This window comes from Python bivittatus, unplaced genomic scaffold, assembly GCF_059951505.1.
Source record: "Python bivittatus isolate LINGU-HERP-01145 unplaced genomic scaffold, Pbiv_v1 ctg000850_np1212, whole genome shotgun sequence".
Classification (NCBI taxonomy): Eukaryota; Metazoa; Chordata; class Lepidosauria; order Squamata; family Pythonidae; genus Python; species Python bivittatus.
The window spans coordinates 38641975-38669170 of NW_028277112.1; the positions used below are offsets into that span (position 1 = coordinate 38641975).

A 27196-nucleotide genomic window follows, 5' to 3' on the forward strand; every position below is an offset into this window, starting at 1 on the left:
TGACAAGCCACAATAAACATAGTAACTATTTTCTCATTTAAGAAGTACACTTCTATTTATAATTTAAATTAGCATCTTTTAATTATATAAATAACAACTTTGTTCTTACCCTTGCTATGCACTAGCTTAAGTGTTTATCCAATTTTTAAAATTCCAATTAACACAAGGCTTGGCTGTATCATTGGTATAGCTCTACTTTCTCTTGTTCCTTGCTATTTCCAATTATAATTGTTTTGTAACTGCATGTTGTATATACTGTGAAATTTACACAGGAATTTTCCATGCCCTGTGAAATACTTATCTAAATACCAATTCCACTGTGAACTTGTCTGAATGGAAAAAAAGAATAAACTTGATTTTTCAGGTCTCACCTCTCTATATATACTAAATTAAGAATAAACATTTTCAGAACTGTTTCAGAAAGATAATTTGCTGTGGAAAATGAATATAATTTTGCCATATACTTAATTGTCTAATATATATTATTCCAGGTTTTGCTTCCAGAAGATTATACATAGAAAACCGTACTTACTTCAAAGTTCATTCAGTAATGTAAGCCTGTTTACATGTGAACTATTTACTACACCATGGTTATAGTTAGATGATCAAGTCTCAGTTTAATAAACAGTCTTCATGTACTTGCACATAGTTGTCTAACTTGTCCTTTTGTTTGAGAGGAAACAAGCTAGAAAACGGGTTATTTCCAAATCAGAAACAATGTCATGCATATCTGAGAGTTCCCTATAAGACCTTGACCTCCAAATGTCATTAAAAAAGTAACTACCTGGCACACCCCAGAATTTCTAATATGCTACAAAATAATATTTTACCAACCTCTGCTTTACACAGAACCATAGCAGTCTCCTGTTTGGCTATTTAACAGTGTTTTATAAAAACCAGCATGTGGTGTGAGATATATTCTTAGAGCATATCTGCATTTACTGTTTAAACTGCTCCTGCCTTATGCTCATGGCAGCTGGAATCCAATCCATTTTAAGAAAAAAATGTCCCAACTGAGGCACTTTGGTAACAATTTGCAAAGAATTCAGTCCAGGTTGCAGATACCATCTCCTCTTATAAAGGTTGATGCTAGTTGTTTCTGCCCTCAAAAAATAGTTTCTGTCCCATTCTGGTGAAAGGGCAAGTAAGCAGTGCAGATACGCCATTAGAGGGTTTTTAAAAAAAATTTTTAAAACTGTAGTTAAAAAAAATAATAAACACAATTTGAAGTTAGAATAAATCATCACACGAAAGAATAAAATATTCCTATGCAATAAATTAGTTTTATATCCTGTCCTTAACACCTATTCTTAACACAAGTCTTTCACTATTAGGTTCTTGTTAATTCTTAGGGATTATAGTTAATTCCTCTCTCTGATTCTATCTTCCCAAATTCAGATAAATTCCCCTGATTTTATTATTAGTTTCTCTATTCCACTTGACCTAATTGATATTTCTTCAACTATTCTGGCCCCTAATATCAATGATTTCCTTGAGATTATCATACATAATACTGTACCAAGTGAACTGCTATTATTTACAGAGGAATTATTGATCAGTATATTCAATGTTAAAAGAAGCATATGTGAATGTCAAAAATACAGCAAATTGTCACTGAAAACTTGACAATATAAGTCTACAATATATCAACTGTATAACTATCACTGAAAGTACAACTATATTTTCTGTTTCCTTCTACCATCATAGAGAAGCATCATATTAAGTCATCATGCTTTGAGTTATCCAGTATTATTTTATTCACTACTGTTTGTGAAAATGGGAAATGTCTTGGCATTTAATGACATGTTAAAGCCTCAGCAATTAAAGGAATAAGAAGAGTTACAGGGAAACATAGGTTTGCACTTTTTTAGAAATGACTTAGTATGTTCATAACTTTTAGCACTTAGCTCATTTAAGATTAATTAAGCAGATAGTCTATATTAATTACGAATTAATTTCTACATTTGTTTAATCAAAATTGTTTTCTGATCAAAAGGCATCTTAGCCAAGTGAAAAAGCATCTAAATCTTCTTGTAACTCATTGGGTAATAGCAAAAAAGAAAGAAAGAAAGAAAGAAAGAAAGAAAGAAAGAAAGAAAGAAAGAAAGAAAGAAAGAAAGAAAGAAAGACCATTTCCTGTTATTAAAACATTTACATGTGTTATATTGTTAAAAAAAACAACTGGTGGTCACCGCAATAATCAAAACTACCTCACTGAGTTATATCACCAACCCAGTTGCTAATTTCAAATAATACCTAACTGCATTTAATTAATTAATTAATTAATTAATTAAATGCAATTAATTAAAACAGCTCTCAGCCTCATTATTACACTTTAATTTCCTGTAATAATATGCCAGATACTACAATGGCTTAAAATCAAAGCAGTTCTTGCTTGAGTGGAAAAAATTCTATTCATGCAAGGGATTCTTATGACATTTCTGCTGCATCCTTCTATGCCATTCTAAAGAGTCTTGAACCCTCAATAGTCTAGTGAGAAGCAACTAACTTACATCCTATTCCATGAATAGAAGCGCAAACGAATACAGATGACTCTGATCTTCCTATTTACAGTTTTGCATATCCACAATTGATAATTAGAGATCATATATCAGTATATACCTAGTGGTTTTCATGTATTCTTGTTTTGGCCTCATGTACTTCTGTTCTATCCCATCCCATCCCATCCCATCCCATCCCATCCCATCCCATCCCATCCCATCCCATCCCATCCCATCCCAGATCTTTCCCCCCATTCTTCCTAGCAGAAATCTTCCAGCTAATAAATATTCATGCACTGCTCATTTGATATCTTTCCACAGTTTTTCCAGTTTGGGGGCAGTCCTAGAAGATATTTTTCTTGGTTTTCCAGATGAATCTGGATTTCAACACTGCCATGTAATTTTCATTTCTCAACAGTGGTTTTCATCACTGAAATGGCTAGCTGAAGCATTTAAAGATTTTATACAGTATATCCTTCACCCATTTTGTAAGAGTGAGCTATCTTAATTTTAAAATGCTCAGACAGCTGACTTTTGAAAGCAGACAGAACAAAAAACATAACCTGAAATGTTAGAAGGGTCAGAATATTTGTTTCCCTATGGAACGTTTTTACTAGCTAAGTGCAGGCTTAATAAGTCAATCGCCTTTCTGCCTGGTTAACAACTTTACACTGAAGAACAACAAAAACAAAAACTGAATCAGGTAGAAGGTTGTCCAAACTTCTTCCCCTGTCATATTCACTGTTTCCTTATTTGAATTTGTAAACAACAGCACAAGTGTAGCAAGTATACATTCAAATTTTCAGAAAGATCTCGTGGTTGGAGGCCCCTCCCTGAAACATGTGAAAGAGCTGAATAGAATGGAGAAACCAGAAGCACAAGCAGGTTGACTCCATCTATCATAAGCTGAGTGAGGTGTTCCAAAGGAGGTGGCCATCTGCTATGAGGAAGCCATATGCAACTGGGCTGATCAAGACAGATCTGCCACAATCAAGTGCCAGAAAGAGAAAATGGAGCTACATTTTGCAGATTACTATTATGAAGGGTATAAGGAGGAAGTGCTTATAGAAGAGTACAACCATAGGCACTGTAACTCGATCTCCCAATTCTCATACACATGAGTTCTTGTTAAATACAATTTTGTTATCCACTGTTTTATGTTGGAACAAAATCAGCACAAATAAAAAGAACCACCTATATTTAAGATACAGGTTCACGTAATTTAAGGAGCATCCATAACTAATCATCTAAATTGGGAGTGGGAACCTGAGGTCCATGGGCTATATAAAATCTACAAGCTGCATTGTTGTGATCCCTGAGCATTCAGAGATTATACCACTCTTTATAGGCAATTTTTAAAATGTTTTCCCCTTGCAATAAAAGGCTAAAGAAGATGAATTAAATTCCACTAAGTTTAACTCTTTGCTTTACCTTTTAAAGCATCCCAATTCATAAGAAATATATGGAACCTGACCACCTTTTTGGTGACCTGAATGCATCACTAACATGTCATTTACAACCTTAGGAGACACCCCACAAATTGCCTATATCTGATCTAAAATCAACTTGACATCCAATCATTTTTTATTATTACACCATGTGTTTGAATGTTGTAAATGGAAGAGGGAGGGTGGAGGTGGTCCCATCTGGCCTCCTCCTTTGCTGGCAGCCAAACTGAGGTTAATATAGCTATGGGCTTTGCAAGAATCCCCAATTCTGTCATACTAATGAACGAATGCAGTGCAGCGGTTAAGGTATTGGCCAGGACTTGAAAGATTGAAATTCAAATTTCATTTCAGCCATGAAAGCCTACTGAATAACAATGGCCCAGTCACTAGATTTTAGCTCCACTAATAACACAGGTCTTTTGTTGTGGGGAAAAAATGAAGATGGTAATGCTACACATAAGTTACTGTGGTGCTGGAGGAAAGGCAGAATACAAATCTAATAATGAAATGTAGAAAATATTGTTAAGAGCTTCAGTAGGGCAATTCCCTCTTTTTTCTCTCCCCCCCCTTTTTAAAAAGAATTATCATGCTTAAGATACTATGGTTGAACTAACCTTAGCCATAAAATTGCATATTTTGCCCAACTTCCTGTTCTTTGAAATTCCTTTTTCATCTGATATTTGGAGAATGCTCCCCAACAACATCAAAAGAAAAATCCAGAATTTTACTATAGCTGTGATCCTTATTGTCTTGAAGAAACTTGTTGTAACATATCAATTAAATTTAGACATTTTACTGTTCTTTAAAAAAGTTCTGTGGGGTTGTTTGAGTGAATGCACATTTGTCCAGTTTGGTTGTCAAAATAAGCCAAAATTAATCATAAATATCTATATGTGCAATAGCAATGGGAATAAATAATATTGTGGGTTAGGTCTTGATTGATTGATTATGTGCCATCAAGTTGTTTTCGACTCCAAGCGACCACATAGGTAGATACATCTAACATTCATTAACCCCTTTATCTGTTGTTCAAGTTAAAAAGCTCACCTATTGATAATGAATAATAGAGATATATTTTTGAAAACCACATGGATAGAAAATATGTCTTATTAATTATTAATATGTGGGCTTTTTAACTTGAACAACAGACGAAGGGGTCAATGATTGTTAGATGTATGTGCTTAAAAACTGATAATTAATGATTCTGAAATAACTGTAAGGTCCTTAAAGACATACACACATGCTCTTCTCTCTCTCTCTCTCTCTTTCAGTAAAATACTTCTTTGCATTAGCAGATTAACATAGGCAATAATGTCATCATGTAGATCCTGCTTTATTTTCCATAGATAGATTTGGACAGATTGGTCTGGCTCATGTCAGTTCTGCATCATAAATCCATTCCAATGGAAAATAATAGAAGAGAGAAAAAGAACAAAAATAAGTAAATTTGGATTTTTAATCTATTTTTCACAAATACACATATTTGTATTATGGTCTCCTGGTTTCTAGCCTGATGCCTTAACCAATACACCAAACTGGCTCTCAGAATAGTTGCTGCTAAAATATTTAGCTTGCAAATGAAGCAAAAGAAAAAAGAAAAAAAAGAAGCAAATGATTTCTTTCAGACATCTCTCATATTCATTACCTTTTAATGAATGGAAAGGACATGCAACCCAAAGCATATTTAAGCTCCATACATGGTGTGTGGATCAATAACCAATCAGTGTATAAATTGGTACTAAGATAAACTCAGAATGTATGTGTCCTGCTGCAAAGGTTCATTCTTATATTTGTTGCATATGTAAAAGGATACAAACTTTTTTTCAAATAATTTTGATTAAGGATTTTATTAAACAAGTAAAACTAATACAGCAACCTAACACAGAAATATATTAAAATTAAAAAGTGCAGAGAAAAAACAAAAAAAGGAAAAAGAAAAGGAAGAAAAAAAAAGAAGAAACTTCCCGCTTCATCCCCAGCAAGTATAGTCAATATTAATAACCTATCACTGTTTCTTAAAATACAACCAAATTCTTCTTCATTCCATAGCTCACCCCATTTTCTATGAACCCATGTCTAAATCTTCAGCTCTCCTTATTAATCAGCGGAAGTCCAGTAAGGGTTATCAAAAATAACAACTTAAATATTAATATCTCCATTTCCATTTAAGAAAATTCCCCCTAATCCCTCTCTTCAATTAAACATCAAAACAACCATTAAACACTACAAATAGTAACCCATTATTTAAATATCAAAAATAACAACATAAGCACAGGTAGTCCTCACTTAATGACCATTCATTTAGAGATGGTTCAAAGTTACGATGGCCTCGGAAAAAGTGCTTTTTACTTGCACTTATGACTGTTGCAAACTTTCACATCACTCTCTGTGGTGACTTCATCGCAATTTGTGACCTTTTTTATAACAGTTGTTAAGCAAATACTGCAGTTGTTAAGTGAATCACATGGTGGTTAAGTGAGTCATGTGGCCATTAAGCAAATTCCAGCAAAAAACTCTATTGGGAAAGCTGGATTTGCTTAATGGCCATGTGATTCGCTTAACAACCGTGGTGATTCGATTAACGACCATCATAAAAATGGTCGTAAAATTGGGTCTGGTCATGTGGTGACTTGCTTAATTACCACCCTGCTTAATGACCAATTTTCTGGTCCCTATTGTGGTCATTAAGTGAGGACTACCTGTATTATAAATTAATCCATTACACCCAATTAAACATTACCATAAACAACTATCATCAGCCAATCCCAATCAAAAAACCCATTAGACATCATCAGAGATAGCAACCCATGATTAACCATGATCAAATAAAGCAATTTTGTATTTTTTCTTCTTTCTCCCAGTGATCTTTAAGACCCACAAATAAGGTTCTAACATCTGCTTTCTCATAGTCTCTTGGTCTCTTCTCTAGAAATTCTTCTCATCTTTATCAAAGTCCTTTTGTAATTCCAGTGTAGTAACTCCAGTAGGTCCCTTATATTCCAATATAAGAAAATAATCCACATTGCTCTTTTTATTTATTATTTGAATATCTTTTAAATTTTTTAAGTCATCATCCAATTCTATTTGTAAATCAATATTTCCATCTCTTTCTTATGAGTTGTAATTTTTAAATCCACCTTGAAGTCCATTTCAGTTTTATTCAATGGGGCTTGTTCCTCTTCAATAACACCTTTTGGTTCCATTTTAGAGTTAAATAGCTCAAAAACCTCTTGGACCCAAATGTCAAACATTTCCTTTAAAGTAGCCATCTGGTGCCCTCTAGTGTTCAACCTTCAAAATCTTCTTATCAGCTCAAAATATAAACAAAAGAACTTTTCCCACAACAGAGGGTCCTTTTAATTAACTTCAAAGTCTTTCTTTAATTCAAATTCACCTGAACCCTTAATCTGTTTAAAAACTTTTCAAAATCAGCACTATAATCACCCTTTTGCTGTATATTGCCAAAAAAGAAAAGAAGATTATAAAACTTTAAACACTTAACTTTCTTCCTTTCTAAATGGGTTGAAGAGAAACTTACCCAGCAAATACCAAACTTGCGGTTCTGAAGGTTTTTCAATCTTTAACAAACAATAAGGAAAAAAGTAAACTTCAAAGTGATTAAAAAGATGAGGTTTGGTTGAACATTGAGTCCATAAAAGGCTACATCAATGGCTCTGAGCACAATGGAATCCTGCGACTCCCAGCTGACTGCAAGAGACAGCAAAAACATCAGTTTCTGCCATTTACTTGCAGGAAGAAAAAAAACAGGTGTCTGGAGTAGATATGGGTAATCTCAAGATCTCTCCTTTATCCAGAGAGAATTTTCAGCAGTCCAGATCCAGCATCCAGCTGCCTTTTCAGCCGTAATGTCTCCTGCAATCCGCAGAACGTCAGTTTGCCATTCCTCACCAGAAGTGACTCCCCGTAAAATGATACAAACTTTTGACAGCTTCCTCACATAGGTAGGTAAAGTCCAATAAAGACTTTATTGGACCTTTATTGGACTTTATTGGACCTTAATTAAAAGACCTTTATTGGACTTTATTGGACCTTACTGGACTTTATTGGACCTTTATTGGTTTAAACCTGTATGGTTTATTTATTGGACCTTTATTGGACTTTATTGGACTTTATTTAAAGGTAAAGTCCTATAAAGCTTATAGCGATATAACGCTATTAGGACTATGTGAGGTGGGCAAGATTTGCCTCAATGTGATGCTTCATACTGCAAATGAAATGTGTTAGATATTGTTGAGATAAAGAACTAACACAATTTGCCTCAAGTCAACAACCACGTGTTTGGACTGAACTTTTAGTAAATCAAATACAAATAGTTCTTTTTTTGGCCCCCTTCAATATGGAAAAATTGGAAGAGCCTTGTATGCATGCACAGAAGATACCAACTATTTTAAATGCCAGAGAAGGCTGCAGAGAAGACCTCAAAGTAGAGTGAATCACTTCACTATTAGAAGTGAGAGGCCACATTACTTCATGAAGCTTCTTGCAAGACTTTGTTGAAGCAATTCATCCCCTCAAAGATCTATACAGCCCTAAAAGTTGTAGAAGGGAGATAAAAGTAACATACTATAGCCAGTCATCTTTGTCCAGAGTAGAGATATTTTTTCTCAAAGAACATATGCCATCACAAAAACAATGCTTATCAGTTGTGGTCAAGCACCTTTATGTTATAGTTAAATGCAAAAATACACACATAAAAATGCCATGTAGAGTGTGTGTGTGTGTGTGTGTGTGTATACACACATATATATACAGCAGCTGGATAGCGTAGTGGTTAGAACACCACCTTTGATGCAGGGGACCGGGGTTCAAATCCCGGCTGGTACCTACCTTACCAGTAGGGGTCCTTGGGCAAAGACTCCCTAATGCTTCACCTGCCTACCACAAATATGAGAGTGACACGAATTAAGAGAGTCATGCCAGCTCGGAAGTCACCCGAATTAACAAAGTCCGCATCAGATGTTGGGGAATCAGGACAATCTGATGTTAAGTGGGCTACTGGAACAAACCATACATGGATGAGACAAGAGAACTTGGAATTGATGGAATGCTACTACAACAGCAGACCTAATGAGAGAGGATATATGAAACGTATGAGAGAACTATGGATAGACAGAAGGCCTACATCCACACTAACTGAGAAACAACTAGTTACCCAGCACTTCAACATAGTGAAGAGGAAGCTGCTCTCACAACTTGAGATAGACCAACTCCACATTACAACCCGGACTCAAGCAGACCTGGAAGAACAACTGGATGTGCAGCCAACACCTGAAGCTGGAATGTCACTGCCACCCCTTCCATTACAGAGCACACCAGCTGATATGAGGCATAAGATCATGATAAACTAGCTGCAGTCAATACTCGAGTCCGATTACCAAGGCTCAGTGGAGAAGTACCATTAGATAGTATGCTAGAAGATGCCAAAAAGCCCTCCAGACAATCCCTACTACCACCATAACTGAAACCAATGAACTGGTATACGCTACAGCCACTGTAATCCTGGAAATGCTTGGCTACATGATCAAGAAGAACAGCAGTACATACCCACCCTGGAAAATGAGCTTGGAGGCTAAGATAAGGCAACTCGGAGAGAAGTCAGTCAGCTGGTGGAACTACATAAGGGTGTGGAGATTAAGGATAAGACTCGGCTACTGAAAAAATATATGGGAGTGACTCCATCTGAAGCCCTAGAGACTGCTAAACAAAGGCTCACAGCACTGGCTGCCAGGCTAAGGAGATACACTAGAGAAGCAGAGGCCAAGAAGATAAATTCTCCAAAGTGTACTCCCAACTGCAGTGCAACCACACAGTAACAGCTGAGCCACCAGCAGCGGAAACTGAACAGTACTGGAAGAACATATGGGAGAAAGAGAAGACACATAACACCAGTGCAAAGTGGCTGCAGGACCTGAAAGCAGACCACAGCAATCTCCCAGAACAGGAACCAGTCACCATCATAGTAACAGACATCCAACAGCAGGTCAAGAACATGAAAAGCTGGACAGCACCTGGCCCGGACACGATCCACACCTACTGGCTAAAGAAACTAACAGCAGTGCATGAACGCCTAGCAGCACAGATGAACCAACTGCTAGCAGCAGGCTCCCACCCAGACTGGCTAACAAAAGGTCAAGTGCTGATCATGAAAGACCCTCACAAGGGAACAGCACCATCCAACTACTGGCCAATAACCTGCCTCCTCACAACATGAAAAGTTCTATCAGGCATCCTAGCTGCCAAGCTACAAGACCATATGGGCCAGTACATGAGCACAGCTCAGAAGGGCATTGGGAACAACACCAGAGGTTCAAAACACCAGTTACTCATAGATAGAGCAGTCACCCGAAACTCAAGGTCTAGGCAGAGCACAGCCTGGATTGACTACAGGAAAACCTATTACTCAATGCCACACACATGGATCTGTGAATGCTTGGTGCTATATAAAGTCAACAGGACACTAAGAACCTTCCTCAAGAACTCAATGGGACTGTGGAAGACAACACTGGAAGTCAACTCAAGACAGCTTGCACAAGTGGCCATCAAGTGCGGCATATACCAGGGTGATGCACTGTCCCCACTGCTGTTCTGCATAGGCTTAAACTCCCTCAGCCAGATAATCACAAGAACTGGATATGGGGACAAGTTCAAAAGTGGAATCACCACCAGCTACCTCCTCTACATGGATGACATCAAGCTGTATGCTAAGAGTGAACGAGACACCAACTCACTGATCCACCTGACACGGGTCTACAACAAGGACATTGGGATATCATTTGGATTGGAGAAGTATGGCAGGATGATAGTAAAGAGAGGGAAGGTAGTTAAGAGTGGAACTACCAGTGGGCCACGTAGCAGACATAGAGACCAGCTATAAATACCTTGGTGTCCCACAGTCACATGGGAACCATGATGAGAGGCAAGGAAGACAGCAACATCCAAGTACCATCAAAGGATAAGACAGGTCCTGAAGAGCCAGCTCAATGGGAAGAACAAGATCCATGCCATCAACATGTACGCCATGCCAGTCATCAGGTACCCTGCCAGTATAGTAAGCTGGCCAAAGGAAGACATGGAGGCTGCCGATGTGAAGACTCAGAAGCTCCTCACAATGTATGGAGGTCTGCACTCCAAGTCCAACACCCAGAGATTGTACACTAGCTGCAAAGAGGATGGGCGGGGTCTGATGAGTGTCAAAGCCACTATCCTGGATGAAACCCGGAGCATCCAGGATTACATCAGTAAGATGGCACCCAAAGGTGAGCTGCTGAGACAATGCCTCAGGCAGCAGCAGACATGCGAGGAAGTTCAAGTGGAGGAAGTACCATGGCAAGACAAGCCCCTGCATGGGATGTACCATTGACAGATAGTTGAGGTGGCTGACATTGGCTGGAAAGGGCTGGACTAAAAGACAGCACTGAGGCACTGATCATAGCAGCACAAGAACAGGCACTAAGCACCAGATCCATAGAAGCAGGGGTCTACCACACTAGACAGGACCCAAGGTGCAGATTGTGCAAAGAGGCCTCAGAGACAGTCCAACACATAGTGGCAGGGTGTAAGATGCAGGCAGGAACAGCATATACTGAATGGCACAACCAAGTAGCTGGCATTGTGTACAAGAACATCTGCACAGTGTATGGGCTAGACCCCCCAAGTCCAGATGGGAGATTCCACAGAAGTTCATGGAAAATAACAGGCTAAGATCCTGTGGGACTTCCAGATCCAGATGGACAGGCAGGTACTGGCCAATCAACCAGACATCATGGTAGTAGACAAAGACCAGAAGACAGCGGTAGTGATAGATGTAGCAGTGCCAAGTGACAGCAACATCAGGAAGAAGGAGCATGAGAAGCTGTAGAAGTACCAGGGCCTGAAGGAGGAAATAGAGAGGATGTGGAAAGTAAAGGCTAAAGTGGTCCCAGTGGTGGTAAGAGCACTCGGGGCTGTGACTCCTAAGCTGGGAGAATGGCTCCAACAGATCCCAGGAACAACATCAGAGCTCTCTGTCCAGAAGAGTGCAGTGCTAGGAACAGCTAAGATACTGCGCAGAACCCTCAAACTCCCAGGCCTCTGGTAGAGGACCCGAGATTGAGGAAGACAAATACCACCCATAGGGGTGAGAGGGGATTTTTTTTTTATTTAACACTATAGCTATACACATACTTACCAGGGATAACTGGCATGCTTATTGAACAGAGTGACTTCCTTCCACTTATATATTATGCTATTAATTTTTAAATAATATTATTTTTAATAATAATTGCACTTACCTCCAATTCTGGCATTAAATGCAATTCCTACTATACAGTGTGAGTTATTTGCTGTAGCTGCCACTTCTCCAGCACAACGTGTTCCATGCCTATGGGAAGAAGAAATATCTTAAATTAAGTAACATTACTGCCAACAGAAGTATTTTTAATAGTCAACAGGCAAATATGAAACAAGCTGGTTTATACTGTGAAATTATTTGTACTGTGGGGATGAAGTAATTCACTTTGATGAAGCAAAGAAGTGATCCAGTTTGCCTCACTGAAACAATTTCAGTGTTCTCCAGCCTAACATCTTCAGGCCAGGGCATTCCAAGGCTGGCCTGGGTCTGGGTCAAAGCGTGGAAGCACTTTATCATTCACTGAAGAAGGTTCCTCTCACCTTTCTTTCATAGAGTGAGCTATGCAGGAGAAGCCTGGCAGGGGCTCTGAAGCCTAGTGAGGTGAGATGTGGCCACTTTATTTTGCACTTAGAATTCCTTTTTTCTCAAGGACTTCCTTAGAAAGAAGTCTTGGTTTCTTCAGGAATCAAGACAAGACTAATGGTCAAATTTTACTGCAGGCAGATTGATGCCAAATAAGACAACTGAACAATACTGATTTATAGAGAAGCATCTTAATATATAAAAGGACTCAGAGTGCTTTCTTCTGTTTCCCAGAGCATTCTCTGGCCAATCCAAAGCTGACTTTCTGTTTCTTACCCTGCCCTGCCCGTCCCCCCCCCACCAGAAGGCTGTAATGTCTTTGCGTTATCTTCCCACAATAGTAGACAAGTTCTTCTCTTTGACCTGAGACATCTCCTTTCCCTTTTACAGAGGCTGTGCTTCTAAAGTTCATTGAAACAAAGAATTACTTCAAAGCTTTGCACAGCCCTAATTTTTTTTTTTCCAATTTATATAGCTGCCCATCTCACCACAGGCAACTCTGGGCAGTGTACAACATTTTAGGCTATTAATGCTTAGATTTTGTCATATTTTTTTAAAAGTATTATTTAAGCATTTTACACACTTAACAGTTAGGTATATATATGAAGCTTTATGCTCAGAATTTATTTCAACTATTTCTTTGTCATAAATTCTTATCTTCCCACTGAAGACAACTTTATGATTGCAATTATGACTATATTTTTAATCAATAAATGTTTATTCAAATGTAGCAGAAACACAGCATGATATAAGAACACAGGGAATTGATGAGATAAAAAACCATTATCAGGCAGTTTAGGAAATTGCTTTTATGCAGGTCAGGTGGTAATTAAGCTCATAGACATTCTGTAAAAAAATGCTTTAGTTTATAATACAAGATTGTACAATGGTTTTAATCTCTATCACCCATGAAGAGTATTGTGGTGGCTGGAAAGGAACTAAGAGGCACAGCTTCCTGACTATGTGATCTACTTCAGCTTTAATATTTTTTTAAGCTAAACTTTGTACAAGCATAATACCCATAGATTTAGAATTGTACAGAGACCACAAAGCACTGTGCAGACTGGCCCAGTTATGGCTGGTGGGCAATATTATAACAGTATAGTTATCCAGTAACTATCTCCTCTATGCACATCTCTTTCATTTGAACTTTTAGTAACTCAGACCTGGAGAATCATATATGCCATTCCTGTCTCTTCTCTATTTGATGTTGGATTCTGGTTAAAATCTTGAATGTTACAGTAGGAATTTATGTCTTAAAATATATATTAGTGTGATATATTTGTTTTGCTCTCTTACTTTTTCTCCCTTTTATTTATTATTAACAGATAAACATAATCGGAAGAAATAGCAGAAGTGTACTGAAGTACAATGATGGTACTAAAAAAAAGGATTTGAAAAATATAGGGAGTATACAAGATTTGCATACTTTCCTCATAAAATCAGTTATATCAATTTTGTAGTTGTGCCTCAACACTCAGTTAAAATTAATGTAATATACAGTCATAAATCTATATTAATGTAACCAAATAGTAAACAAAATCAGTTTTCTATATGAAACAAATTATGTAGAATTAATCAATGCAGTCTTTTTGTAGTAATGAAATTTTGTGCACTTCAAAGTGTAATCAAAACTTTGAGCCTGTAAGTGCAATGTACACACTTCTATACTAAAACAAGCTGGAGAACTCAAATCTCAAAGGATATCAAAAGGATATATATATGCAGGAATGTGTAATATCCAATGTGTTTCTGAATTATCTTATTCATAAGGGACAATTTTTACAAAGTAATTACCCCTTTTGCTTGTTTACATATTGTATGAATTTAGGAGAAAGTATTCCACAAAAATTAAAGTATCAATAAACTAATTCATGCAATATTGGGAAACAATCTTACAAAATATATGCTTATTAGGAAAACACATATATTAATAAAAATATGTTTGAATGTTGTGTAGGCTTCTTTTAAAGAATTGCAAGTATTCTGAAAGAGGATAATATATAATAAAAATATGAGAAATTGATTAAAATCAAGTCTCTCAGATGTGTTCATCCATAATTTAGAACATAATAATAGCATTCTTAATGGAGTACTCTAATCTGTTTTCAATACATACACAAACACGCACACACTTATAATTTCCTCACAGGATATTATTGTTGTTTCAAAGCTGCTCACTATATTCTATCCCTCGTTCTTCACTGAGGTTTATACTGAATATCCCTTCTTCCTCCACAATCTTTCCTCAATTTCAGTTCTACAGCTCTTGATGTCTGACACTCCAGTGTCTTTTGAAAGTTGTTTTTTTTTTTTAGAAGCACAGCTTTACTCAATTTCTGTCTGTCCCTGAAATTTGCTAGTGAGTTTAAGCCCCTTCAACATACAGGAAACTTCATCTGAGGAATAAGAAATGAAAAAGCTGAAGAGTAAAAAGGGATGTAGTGATGAATGATTAGACTGTAGAGGCAAATATTTCCTATTAGATTAACCAGAAAACTAGTGATCTTGTTGGCAACATGAATAAAGCTCATAATAATATTATAAATAAACTTAGTCCATAGCAAAGATCAATGTTCTCTTATGCTGATGTTATTATTTTTCAAGCGCTTTCTGCAATAAAGGTATTCCCACATAATACGCTAAACAAAACACGAAAATGTGATGCTTCCTATGCTGTGGAATAAAAGAATGCTGGCAAAACTAAGTTACAAATGTTCATGTTATTAGCCATCTACCCCAAGTACGTCAGCAATGTTTGTGCAGCTGTGTTGAAAGAATTTCAAGGGATTATATGTTATTTTCTTCTGTCCTCTCTGCTCATCTACTGCATCCACCTGCTGCTTTGGATGATAACTTCCTTGGAAGTAGCAACAACACACACAATAAAAAGAACATGGCTTTATTTACAATTTATGAAAACTATGCTGCCATAGTTCTTAATAATACACCTAGTAATAAAGATGTTTCAAACAAGATAGAAAGGAAAAGAATGGGCAGGCATGTCCAAAGTAGAAGTGTTGCTAATGATGAACAGATAAAAACTTTCTGTCCTTGGATATTAGTATTTTAAAGTTGCTAAACATTCCTTTTCCTAATCTTAATCCGGTGTTCATGATGAATTCTGGTTACATTTCCTTTGCTGTATATAAGAAGGCAGAGAAAGTGTTTTATTTACAAATATAAACAGACTGAACAAGTTTAGTTATGGGGAATCAGAAAAAAATACAGATGTTTTTCTAAAATTGCATAATGAATAAACAGACACCCCAAACTGTTGTTTTTACCTATACTTTTCCACATTCAGTAGTAAAAAAGCAATGTTAGCCTCCTGCAGGCCACTTTGTGGAAGCAGTTAAGTACACATTAATATCCACTGTCATTAATGCGTAAAATAAAGAAAGTGGAGCTATGGGTAGCTTCACATTATGCTCCCACACAGCTGATCATTGTTGTTGTTATTTAATTGGCAAGAATAATGTAACAACTGCTAAGGCTTTGAGTGAATTAAAGTTCAAATTCTATGCAGTAAGAAAAAAGAAAACAGGATCCAACTAAATTGCACGCATATAACTTTTTCCCAATGCTTCCTCAAAAGAAGAAAAAATAAATAAAAATCCTCTGTTGCAGTCATCTGTATGTGTGAAAAGAGATCTTTCTCATCTCTAGAACTGACCCTCATATTTTTAAAATAGTTTTATTAGTTCCAAGATTAAGAGTTTCTGGTATTTTGTTACAACGTGAAAGACTAAAGTATAGTGGAAATGCTCTTTTTCCAAATTCTGAAAATCACATTTATCGAGACACATTAATAGTACTAAAAGACTTTGTTCCAGGACATCTGGAGCTGTATTGCTTTATGTGGTGTGCACATATTGCACGTCGTTGCAGATTTCATTTCTTTTTCTAATAGAGTTTGAGAGTTTTAATGGCTGTTACTTTGGATGAAAAATGAATCTATTCAAATTATGGGAGCAGATTTGATCTACCTCAATTAAAAGAATGCATTATATTAAATGATGTTTTTTAAAAAAGCCTAACAATCAACTGTGAGCTCCCAGATACACAGAATGTAATAGAAGAGAATATATGTAGCTCAGGGTTGAACTGTAGGAGCCATGGTGCTCTCTGAGCTTGGTTGGACTCCATACACCAAATGTTCAGGACAGAACTTGGAATAAATAAATTGAAATTAGATTCATAAGTAAAACTAGGAGATGATTTATAAAGTGAAAACATGCAACTCTTCTCCAACTATTGTTCAAGTAATAATACTGAAATAATAAAACAATATGTGAGCTTAGACCTACCCAATCCCAAGTATGAATGAAAATTTCCTTGCTGGTTTCCTGGAAAGAATGCATGTTAATCTAATACAAAACAGCAAGTAGCTACACCTCTTTTTCTCAGAAAAATTAAAAATAAATTGAATCTATATCTGATGGTTAAATGTGTATTCTGTCATCCTGAGACTTTATTTCTGAAAAGAGAGGGAAAAAATATTCAAGCAAAGCTCAAATTCTAGTGATTTCACAGAAATGCTCACATCATTCTTCTGCTAGTAATACAGATGTGACTTGCCACCGCCTCCTTTCACAGTGTTTTTTTTTTCCCTCCAGTTTCCTGGTCTAGCCTATAACCCTGGTATTCCCTGGTGGTCTCTCATCTAACTACTAAACAGCTGAAATTTGATTAATAAGGTTGGTAAAGTGCAGTCACTTACTGAGATTTTAAAGAGAAATTAGATGTCTGATTAGAAATTAGATCTGCTTAATGAAAGGCACAAGACAAAATAGATGTATATATTTCCTGAAATTTTTTTCTAGATTGTAATTTTAACATTTTAAATTGCATATTTAATTCTTCTGACTAATAATATAATCTGTATATAATTCTTCCAAAAGATTAACTATCCAGCCACTTAACTGCTAACTCGTTACTTAGTTTTCTCTCAATGCTACTGTCTTATGTGAGGGTAGAAAGACATTTATATATTACTAAATATATTTAGTCAAACTAAAGAACTGGTTATTCATCTACAGCTTTAGCTATTTAATATATAGATTAAAATTATTAAAACTGAATAAGAGTCAATAAGATTCAATGTACACAATGAATCTTACCTCAGAGTGGACTTTCATAGGATTACAGTATAAAGCAAATTATGAGATGATTTATTTAATCTTCTAAACAATTACTACTTCCTGCTGTTGACTATGAATCTGGGTGGAATATCAGGAGACCAGTAAAGAGGGGGAATTCTGAGAAACAGGCAAGTAGGGTGAAGCAGAAGTTTCTAGCCATTGTTTTTGCAACGATCCTTTTAAAGAGCAGCTGAGCTGAAGATTAGTCAGCGTTGGTTGCAAAGATGTATGCAAGCCACTTGGGACTGTGTGGACATAGGAGCGTGACACTGGTTTCAGCTCAGTGAAGTCTTTGCATATGAGGGTTTGCATAAGCTGATTTGAAGAAAATGGACCATCAGACAAGGAACCAGTCAGCAACCAGCTTTCTTGGACTCCTATGACCAAGATCTCAGCCCATTTCAGCCGCCTGTGAGCTGCCAAGCAGTATGCCACAAAACAACTCAAGCTGCCTCTGAAGATGCTAGCCACAGTTGCTGGCAAACAAGGAAAACTAGACCATGGCCATCCAGCCTGAAAGCTGATCACTGCTTCAAGCAGAAATGATTGGAGATAGGGAGTCCCACAAGTATCCTAGCCCTATGCCAAGTACAGCTGTATAGGTGGTAATCAGCACCTTGGACTGCACCCAGAACCTATAATATAATAACTATAATATAATGTAAAATATATTGTAACTATATATTCCAAATAATGAAGCAGTAATGTAAATATTCTTAAAATTGAATCCCTGCAGGATAATCATTTGCTTGTTCCAAATGTAATCAATAATAACAATATATGCCAAATCGCCACAGTACATTAAATGGTAACTGTTTAATCTTTTCATGTATCCACCGAATCTGACATGTGTTCATTATCAAAATGAGCCTTTGGTTGGGATATTTGAAGAGTGAGGACATACTTTTGATACTGATGCCTGGCAACCTGTCAGGGACCAGGACTGTGATACAGGTAACTCAAAAGTACCAGAAATCACACTAGATATTAATCTTACAGAATTATCTACAGAATATGATAATTTTCCAGACAAAGTTACAGCCATTATAGGCTGCCTATATGTACGTATGTGATTTATATCCCACCTCTCGTTAAGGAGTGCAAAGTGACATAAATAGTGTTCCCCCTTCCTACTTTTGCCACAAAAGCCCTGTGAAGTAGATTGGGCTGAAAGTGATAGAGATTTAATGTGGGTTTCCCCAGTGCCAGTCCAACACTGTTTTTAGTTGTTTCCATTCATCATAACAGGAAGCTATGAACAACTTGCTACTTAATATTACAAAGATGGAATTTGGAGAAAGAAGGAACAGTGCACAATTTAAGTCAGGTATATCACCACACACATTAACTTAGCTAAACTGAGGTAATACAAACATACACATATTGGGCATCTATCAATATTTTGATGAGTTATGGTCCAAGTCCTAAAACTTCTGACATACGCTTATGAGAATATGTGAAAGCAGCTAGGCGAGCACAAAATCCTAAATGATAATATTATTCTGGCTCTTCAGAGCTATCATCATGATAAAATTATTTGCAGTAAGCTTTGTTGCTTCATTTTATACAATAATTATGGCAAAACCTGATAAGCCAAGTTAGAATCTTGTTCCATGTGAATATATAACTATGCACAAAGCATGGGAGGAGAAAATATTCATCACAATTATACCAAAGTAAGGCTTCACATATCTCGCTTTGCATGTAATGCATCTATCTCATATATTGGTTTCACCTTTTGAGTTGCCGTACTGACATAAATGAACATTTGCACAATATTCTAATTTTTCGAGTTTCACCTGTATATCTATCTAAAAATAAAGTATATGCAATATAATTTACCCATAAGCACATCTGAATTTAAAATCTATGGATTTGATATCTAAATTATGTATCTATAGAATATAGATCACTGGACTTACTTGTTTTCATTGCTGGCATCATACCGAGGCATGGGGTCAATATCATTACCATTGACATCAAAACTGGCATCTGGGTCCTGCAACCAACAGTGAATTGAGATGGAAAGAGAAGGGACAGCAGAACCTCATTAATTAGCTATTGATTCATCTAAATTCATATATTCATATATTCCTCAGCAGGTTTCTACAGGCATGTAATTAGTTTAACTAAAATTCCTGTGGTTTTGTGTTGGCTGCTTGTCCAAAACTAACAATTCAGTTGTGTTTAGTATATAGAATTGTTCTCAAAGCAGAGGTCTCAAAATCAAACCATCATGACAACCACACGAGGACTAATTCACACTCTGAGGACTGCAACACTGAAGACATGTCATCCATTAATATAGAAGCTATTTATTTTTAATAATTACATTTTAATCTATATTGTGTGGGTCTCTTGGTGGTGGGGTATTGTACTCCCAGCAATCTCAACTAATCCGGCCAAGTATGATGGATGCTGACATCATTAGAAGCATTAGAATCATTCTAGAAGCATTCTAGAAGTATTTTAGAAGCATTAGACATCATTCTAGCATCATTAGAAAGGCTGTAGGTTGACCACTATAGACAATCTCTCTTTCAGAAGGAAGCTTTAGTTTCTAATGAAAACATATTTATTCCTCTCCCCTTCCCACTGACCCTGGTCAAGCTTCCAAGCCTTTTGCTTCTAGAGGCAAAAGTGGAACAAGCTCAGAATTTTGCACACACTCCACCACCACATTTGACAGGTACCTTACCCAAGGTCGTTGCAGTTTGCTTTTGCCTCCTTAGTGCCAATAGTAGCCCCAAAGAGGCTTTTTCCAGTTTTTGCCTTACAGGATCAATCTCTCCTACAGAAAGCTGCTAAGCTACATTGGGGTCCCTTTCACCAAGACAACTCTCTAGTTCCTATTCACCTCTTCCATCAACACTGTGTGAGTTGGGCAGCCATATAAATTTGTTAAATAAATACATTGTGTTGATTGTGTTTTTGGCCACTGTGGGGGGTGGGTGTTGATAGGTTTTTGTATTGGGGATTTTACTTTGTAAGCTGCCTGTGTGTGAGTTGGGTGGCCATATAAATTTGTTAAATAAATAAATAACCCCACATTGGGGGAAGGGTGCTTGGGATGGTATCTCACATTTACTTCTGATTATTCTTTTTTCCTTTCTTTTTGGAATGTAGGGACTCTTTCACATGATAGCTTTGTTCCCTCAAAGCCCAAGTGTTAAACTTATAAAGGAAGGTATACAAAGAGTGGCACAATTTGCTCCTCTTCCCAGCTCTGGTTTTCTTTTTGCCAAAGAGGAGGTTTGCCAAAGAAGAACCCAAAGAAAGGCACACATCTGGGGAACCCATAGCTACCAATCTAGTGATGAGGTGATGCCTTAGTCCTGGCAGCCTCACTGTGGCTTCATCTCCCTCCTCCTCTTCCTCCCACCCACCCAACCTCTTTGCAGTGAGCAAATGGGGAAGCTGAAGCCATTGCTTCTGCTTTCCCCAGCAGCCAGACAGCTGCAATTCCTGTAAGAAACAGGATGCAGCAGTGATGGCAACCTCAACTTTCTCTCTGCTGGCCAGTCTTTCTCTAGCCCAGTAACCTGGTGCACATCCAAAGCCTTAGATGCTAATCCTGGGCAGTCCAGCTTGTCTATCTTCCACAGTTATCCCTAGTGACTTCTCCTAGGTGGGCTGAGGGAAGTGGATTGAGGGAGATTCTTCGTATTTGTGATCCCTGCCTATCTGCCCATCCCCTCTATAGAAAGCCTTCATGCATGTTTGGAAGGAAAAGTTGTGAATGAGGTGCTGGGGACAAGTGAGTGCATGCCAGCTGTTGGCGGTAACATGGCATGGATGGATCAAGCATATGCAGGCTGCAGAGAATGAAGGGGGGGGGAAGGGTTGTATACGGCCCATGTGTTGCAACTCCTGTATTTCAGCAATTACTTCTGATTTATGAAAAAAATAATTGTTTTAATTAAAATAAGTTTTATGTGATTCTAATTACTCCACTTCAAGCTTCTTCATTTAAATCCTTTTCATCACATATTTTATTTCCAACCTGAATTACCTTTATTCTTGCTAAAAGACATAGCTATTTAAGTGACTCTAAGAGAACATTACTTGCCTTAAGGAAATATTTCCATGTGTTGATAACGTATTTGTAAACATAACTTCAATTGTAAGCCCACTTTGAAAATGATATCTTTATTAGCAACAGCTATTAAATTATACATTTTCATATTGTTAGGGAGTGTAGTGTATGTAACATATGATTTTATTTTCTCCACTTTACCCTGTAGAAAACAGCTGTTTTTTTACTCCAGTACTGATAGAGTAGAATGAGATGGCAGCTTGTATGCCTGTGCAGTTCAGGCCTGATTTGACTCATGCTAAAGATTTGAGATTCAAGGAGGGCATGATTTAATTTGAGTTTGTGATTCAGTAGTTGAGGGCAAACCAATTCAAAATAGTTTGAAATTCAATTTTTAAAAATGTCATCAGTTATAATGAGAAAGCATCAAAATGGCTGTAAGTGAAATCTTGCAACTGGCCAGATTAAAACTGCTGAGAGATGAGAAAGTGAATAAAGCACAAAGCACTGCCATTTCTGAAGAGTTCTAATAGCACACAGTACAATAAGGTGATGCAACTCAGTGATTAGGAAAGAGAAGAAGAGGACGACCAGCAGCAAGGTAGGTGGAGTCAGTCACAGTGGCAATGAGCGCACCATTGGGAGACCTGAAAAAACAGGTTAGGGATAGATTGTCACGGAGAAGGTCTATCTATGTGGGTTCAACTAGGAGTTGAAAACAACTTGATGGCACATAATGAATCAATCAACTCAGTGATTGGCTGCTCATGTCAAATGTCAGGAAGGCTATCACAGCATGTCCAGGTATGGAAAACAAGTTGCAATGTTGTATATTGCCTGTAACAATTCAGAATGAGGAGAAATGCCATTGAATATGTAGCAAGTTTCAAAAGGCTATAAAGCATTTCATAGTCACTTGGTTTGATTTGCTGCTTCAAAGGACAACCCTGTTTCAATTCAAAATTTGCTTTGATGGGTTGGTTTGAGTGATGCTTGATCAAACTGAAGAATTCCTTTGAAGCTCTGTTCATACCTATTTGTTGCTTTAAATTTCATCTATATTTAAGACAATATAATTTTTTTCAGTTCAAATGATTCTAGGTACCTTATATATAGAGCATAGGAATCCAATAAAAGCTACAATGATGTCACGTGCATCATGATGTCATTGCAAGAATGATGAAAATTATGTCATGATGCATATGATTCACTCTCCCTTCCCAAGGATGCCCTTGATGTAGGGTGAAATTGAAAACATTATTTCTGCTGATAGATCCTATCATGTCTGTGGAAGCATTATTCTTTCCCTTTGCTGCACTTTCCATGCTCCCATATTCTACTCTGTGTGGACTGTCTGAAACAGAGTTTAAGGGTATGCAGTGGGTGTAGCATGAGAAATAATATTTTCCCTGTTCCAGTGTTAGAATATTCAGTTTAAAATAGTAAGTGCAGAACACTTTCAGTGTAAAATACTGTCTAATTTATCTTTAAATATCCCCCCTCCATCTCTATTAAGAGAAATAGCAGAAATGAGGGGAAAAAATATAACAGCTTTCAAATTAATCAGGAAAGAGCCTGAGTTGCACTGAACCAATTCAGCAAATGTCCTATCCCAAATTAAAAATAATTTTCATGAACTGATTACAAAAATAAGTTTTTCTTTTTCAGCTTGCTTTTTGTAGGATGACATTAAAGAATGCTCACTGACTTGGCCTGGTGAGATGATGCAGCTTGTTATGTATGATCATTGGATTTTGTTGATATCTGGAGGGTTGGCATAGTTAATTGGCAAACTTGGGCTGCCCTGGAAAGGACCCCTCATCAATGGCAGGTTGTAGCTTGCAGGCACAGTTAGTTATTAAGCAGAGGCAACAGAAGTAGCTGGCACGGTGAGATACATTGCCAGGGAGATTGGAAAACCACAGAGAAAGTAACATTCGTAGCCTTGCCTTAAAAAGAGGAAAGCCTGTAACTGTCAGCTTGGTATCCATTTATTCATTGTTGACAACCTTCTACTTGTTCAAATCATTCAGACTTTTAAAGAGAGTATATTCCAAGTGCTGAGCTGAATTTAAGACCAGTTATGTTGCTAGCATTTGTGTTGCTAGCATTTGTATAATTCCATTAGGAAAAGCAAGAATCAAGTTAAGTTTTGTGGCAGGCCACATTCAAGAAACTGGGAGATTGGGAGAGGGAATGAGGCCTAAAGCAATGCTTGCTTTGCCAGACAATATTGTTCTGATAGGCAGAGTTAAATGAGGAGATAAAACGCATTGCTCAGTTACTCAGGTCAGTGTGGAAGAGTCCAACATATTACTCAAATTCCATTCGTATTCTCCATACATAGAAATGAAATTACAACATTGTATATTGACTATAACTACCATGATTGTTATCCAGTTGGTTTGGGCAAACTTGCTATAAACTTTTCTTGGCTTTTCCTGGAAATATCATCTTGGATCAGGGAACTGAGTCTACATTCCAGTTCCATGTAGCCCAAGCATTGTGCTTCCTGCACCTCTTCTACTTTTGCACAGTGTGCTTCATAACAAGAGACCAATGTGCAGTTCAACCTACATTATATTTTTATTAAGTTTCAAGAAGCTTTAATTCCCCCATAGTTGAATAAGTGGGGAGGTGTGGGGGAATAGAATAAACACTGCAACTGGTTTTCTGTGCTTGGGGGTTGGGAAAAAGAAAGAGTGGAGCAGAGAATTTTAATGTTGTGGAACAGAAGTAACTATTCAAGCAATTGTGCTACCTTATTTAGACAACACCTCTGCTAACAGCCCCAGAACTGGAGCAATGGAAAAATCACTGATTATGCTTCAAAGCCACTCAGTTCAGCTTTCTGGTTTAAAGCAGCTTTTCTGGTTTTTGACTTCTGGTTGTTTACTGAATTCTGTGTGTATCCTGACTAGTAAACTCTGGCAGAGAAAGTCAACCATTCTTGGACTGAACAAATATCAAGAAGGAACTTTCTTACATGTTTAAAACAATTTTTTTCAATGGTCTTCAATATTTTAGAATAGAGGTGGGAGTTTTTTTCGGCTAAGGACTGAATGTCTTCAGGGACTGGATACAGTAGGAATGAGTTACTTTAGAAGGTGTGTGGCATAAGTGTGCCTTAAGGCTTGTAATTTATCTACTTTTTATTACAAACTTTTATGGCATATTAAATCTATAATACATCCCTCCTTCCCATTCTTCCTTTCTATTTATCTACATACCTACCTACATGTGTAGTACTTGTAAAAAGAGATAATTTCACAGAACTAAACAATCACTTCACATTTTCTCTAGGCAATTTTAGGAATCTGATATTCCTAAAATCACTTCTAAAGCATTCATTGTGGTAAACCAGTGATGTGGTTAGCTTGCCTTTGGCTTAATGTGTTATATGAACCCAACCATTATAGTTTGTAAACCATGATTTATGGCTAAATGTAATGTCTGAACACTAAAACAATATGTCTAAAAACAATATGGTTAATGTGAGCTTAAGAGGAACATGTATCCTCATTATAAAGATTACAGTTAAGAATGTGGTAGACGGCAGGAGGTAAGACACCAGAATTGTATCTGAAATGCTAGTGATATGTATATATATATATGTATGTATGTATGTATAAAAAACTGGTCTAAACAAAGTGCTGAAGTTGAAACAAAATATTCATTGGTGGCACATTAACTTATCATATGATTTTGCTCTTCAAAATGATAATTGATAAAGAAGCTCATGATGGAATATAGCTTTCTAGTAAATACTCCTTGGAGTTGTATTCTAAGATTTTATTCAGTAGATAGGTAAGAGTTCTGGAAAAAAGTGTTGAGGATAAATTAAATAATAGTCAATGGTTTATAAGACAGGATATAACTGTATGAAGTATAGTATGTGCTAGTAAGGGAGAGTTTGATGTTAATATTTAAGGACTCAGTCTATATGGGATGTAAACAACTAATGGTTTCACTCTACTGCTCATCCCCTTTTTTGAACTGTTATAGCTCAATTGTTCAGAATTTCATAGTAACTGCCCCTGAATACTGTATTCATTACTTCTTGGCCTAAAGATTCAGTTTGATTGGATTCTTGGATTTCAACCTCTGGCTTTGAACTCAGCTTCTCAACTTGTTTCCCTTAAGATCTTATGTTTTACAACTATACAATCAGTGTTTTGTGTTTTATTACTGCCTTTGGACCACAGACAGGACAGCAGTGTATTATCAAACAGCAACAAATTCTGCAGTCAGAAGCACCATGGACACTCACATAATTCTGCATCAAGTCTGGGTGGTTTCTTTCAATGCCATCGTCCAAAATGGTGATCACAATGTTCTTTCCAGTGTAACCTCTCCTCCAGGCACCAACAATATTCATATCTGACTGACAAAGATGTGTGTTATCACTGCAATGCTAGAGAAAGGGGAGGGAACAAAACAAGGATTGCATGTAGGTGATTAGTCAAAAATGCAAAATAAAGAAATATTAACCTATTCATTGGCATAACCAATTAAATTGTCAATAGATGAGTATACTGACTTATTAAACTGGATACAGAAAACCAATGTCCTAATTAACAAGCAGCAAGGTAATTTTAAAGAATGGTAAATGAAATGAAATGATTCAAACTCATTACTTCTTCTGAGAATCCTTATCACATGAAAGAATAGTTACTAGACAATATTTTGTTATTATAGATCCCCAGACATCATCCCAATGGTTATAAAAGGTCTTTTCTGGGTATTCCTTACACTTTTGGGAATGCGTTTGAATTTTTTCAGCACTCAACATGGCAAAACTAGACCAAATGCCTGTACAAAATAGCCATGGAAACACACACACACACACACACACACACACACACACACACACATGCTTATGTGTGGGATAAATGGGGGAGTAAGGAGAGGGTTATGTACTGTATAATCTACGAAATGGCTGCCTAGAATCTTATTTAAATTCTTTTATATCTGCAAAAAAGGAATGAAAAAAAGTTTTTGGCATGTTTAGTACAGTATCAGCAGGAGATGAATCTGTAACCAAAACAATTTCTGTGCAAAACCTGCAGTTTAAATAGCTTATTGAACTGAAGCTGACTATAATAGCAAAAGTTCTGAAGACTATGTTAAAGGAAAATTGAACCATTTGTCTTTTATTTTGTATGGTGTTCAGTTATAAAGAAACAAACAGACAACTCTGCACTCATTATCCCCACTCTATCTCTTAAGCCCACAGAGAAAGTGACCCCTTTTAATGAGTATCCCATTGAGGCCCTCAGTGGTGGTGCTTTGCTTCAGCTTCCTTGGACTCAAGGAGAATAAGCAGAAAAAGGAGAAAATAAATTCTTAGAACT

General features: G+C 36.9%; 1 protein-coding gene across 4 annotated transcripts in view; it reads right to left on the reverse strand.

The window, feature by feature from the left end:
- PCSK5 (proprotein convertase subtilisin/kexin type 5) overlaps positions 1–27196 on the reverse strand; it is a 243739-nt gene that overhangs the window by 144479 nt on the left and 72064 nt on the right. For all 4 annotated transcript variants that reach the window (XM_088129839.1, XM_088129838.1, XM_007428170.4 and 1 more), the window contains exons 4-6: positions 26113–26256; positions 19729–19805; positions 12241–12329 (exon numbers count right to left, since the gene is read on the reverse strand). In XM_088129839.1, coding sequence (XP_087985965.1) covers positions 12241–12329; positions 19729–19805; positions 26113–26256 — 310 coding nt within the window. The remainder of the gene's footprint in view (positions 1–12240; positions 12330–19728; positions 19806–26112; positions 26257–27196) is intronic.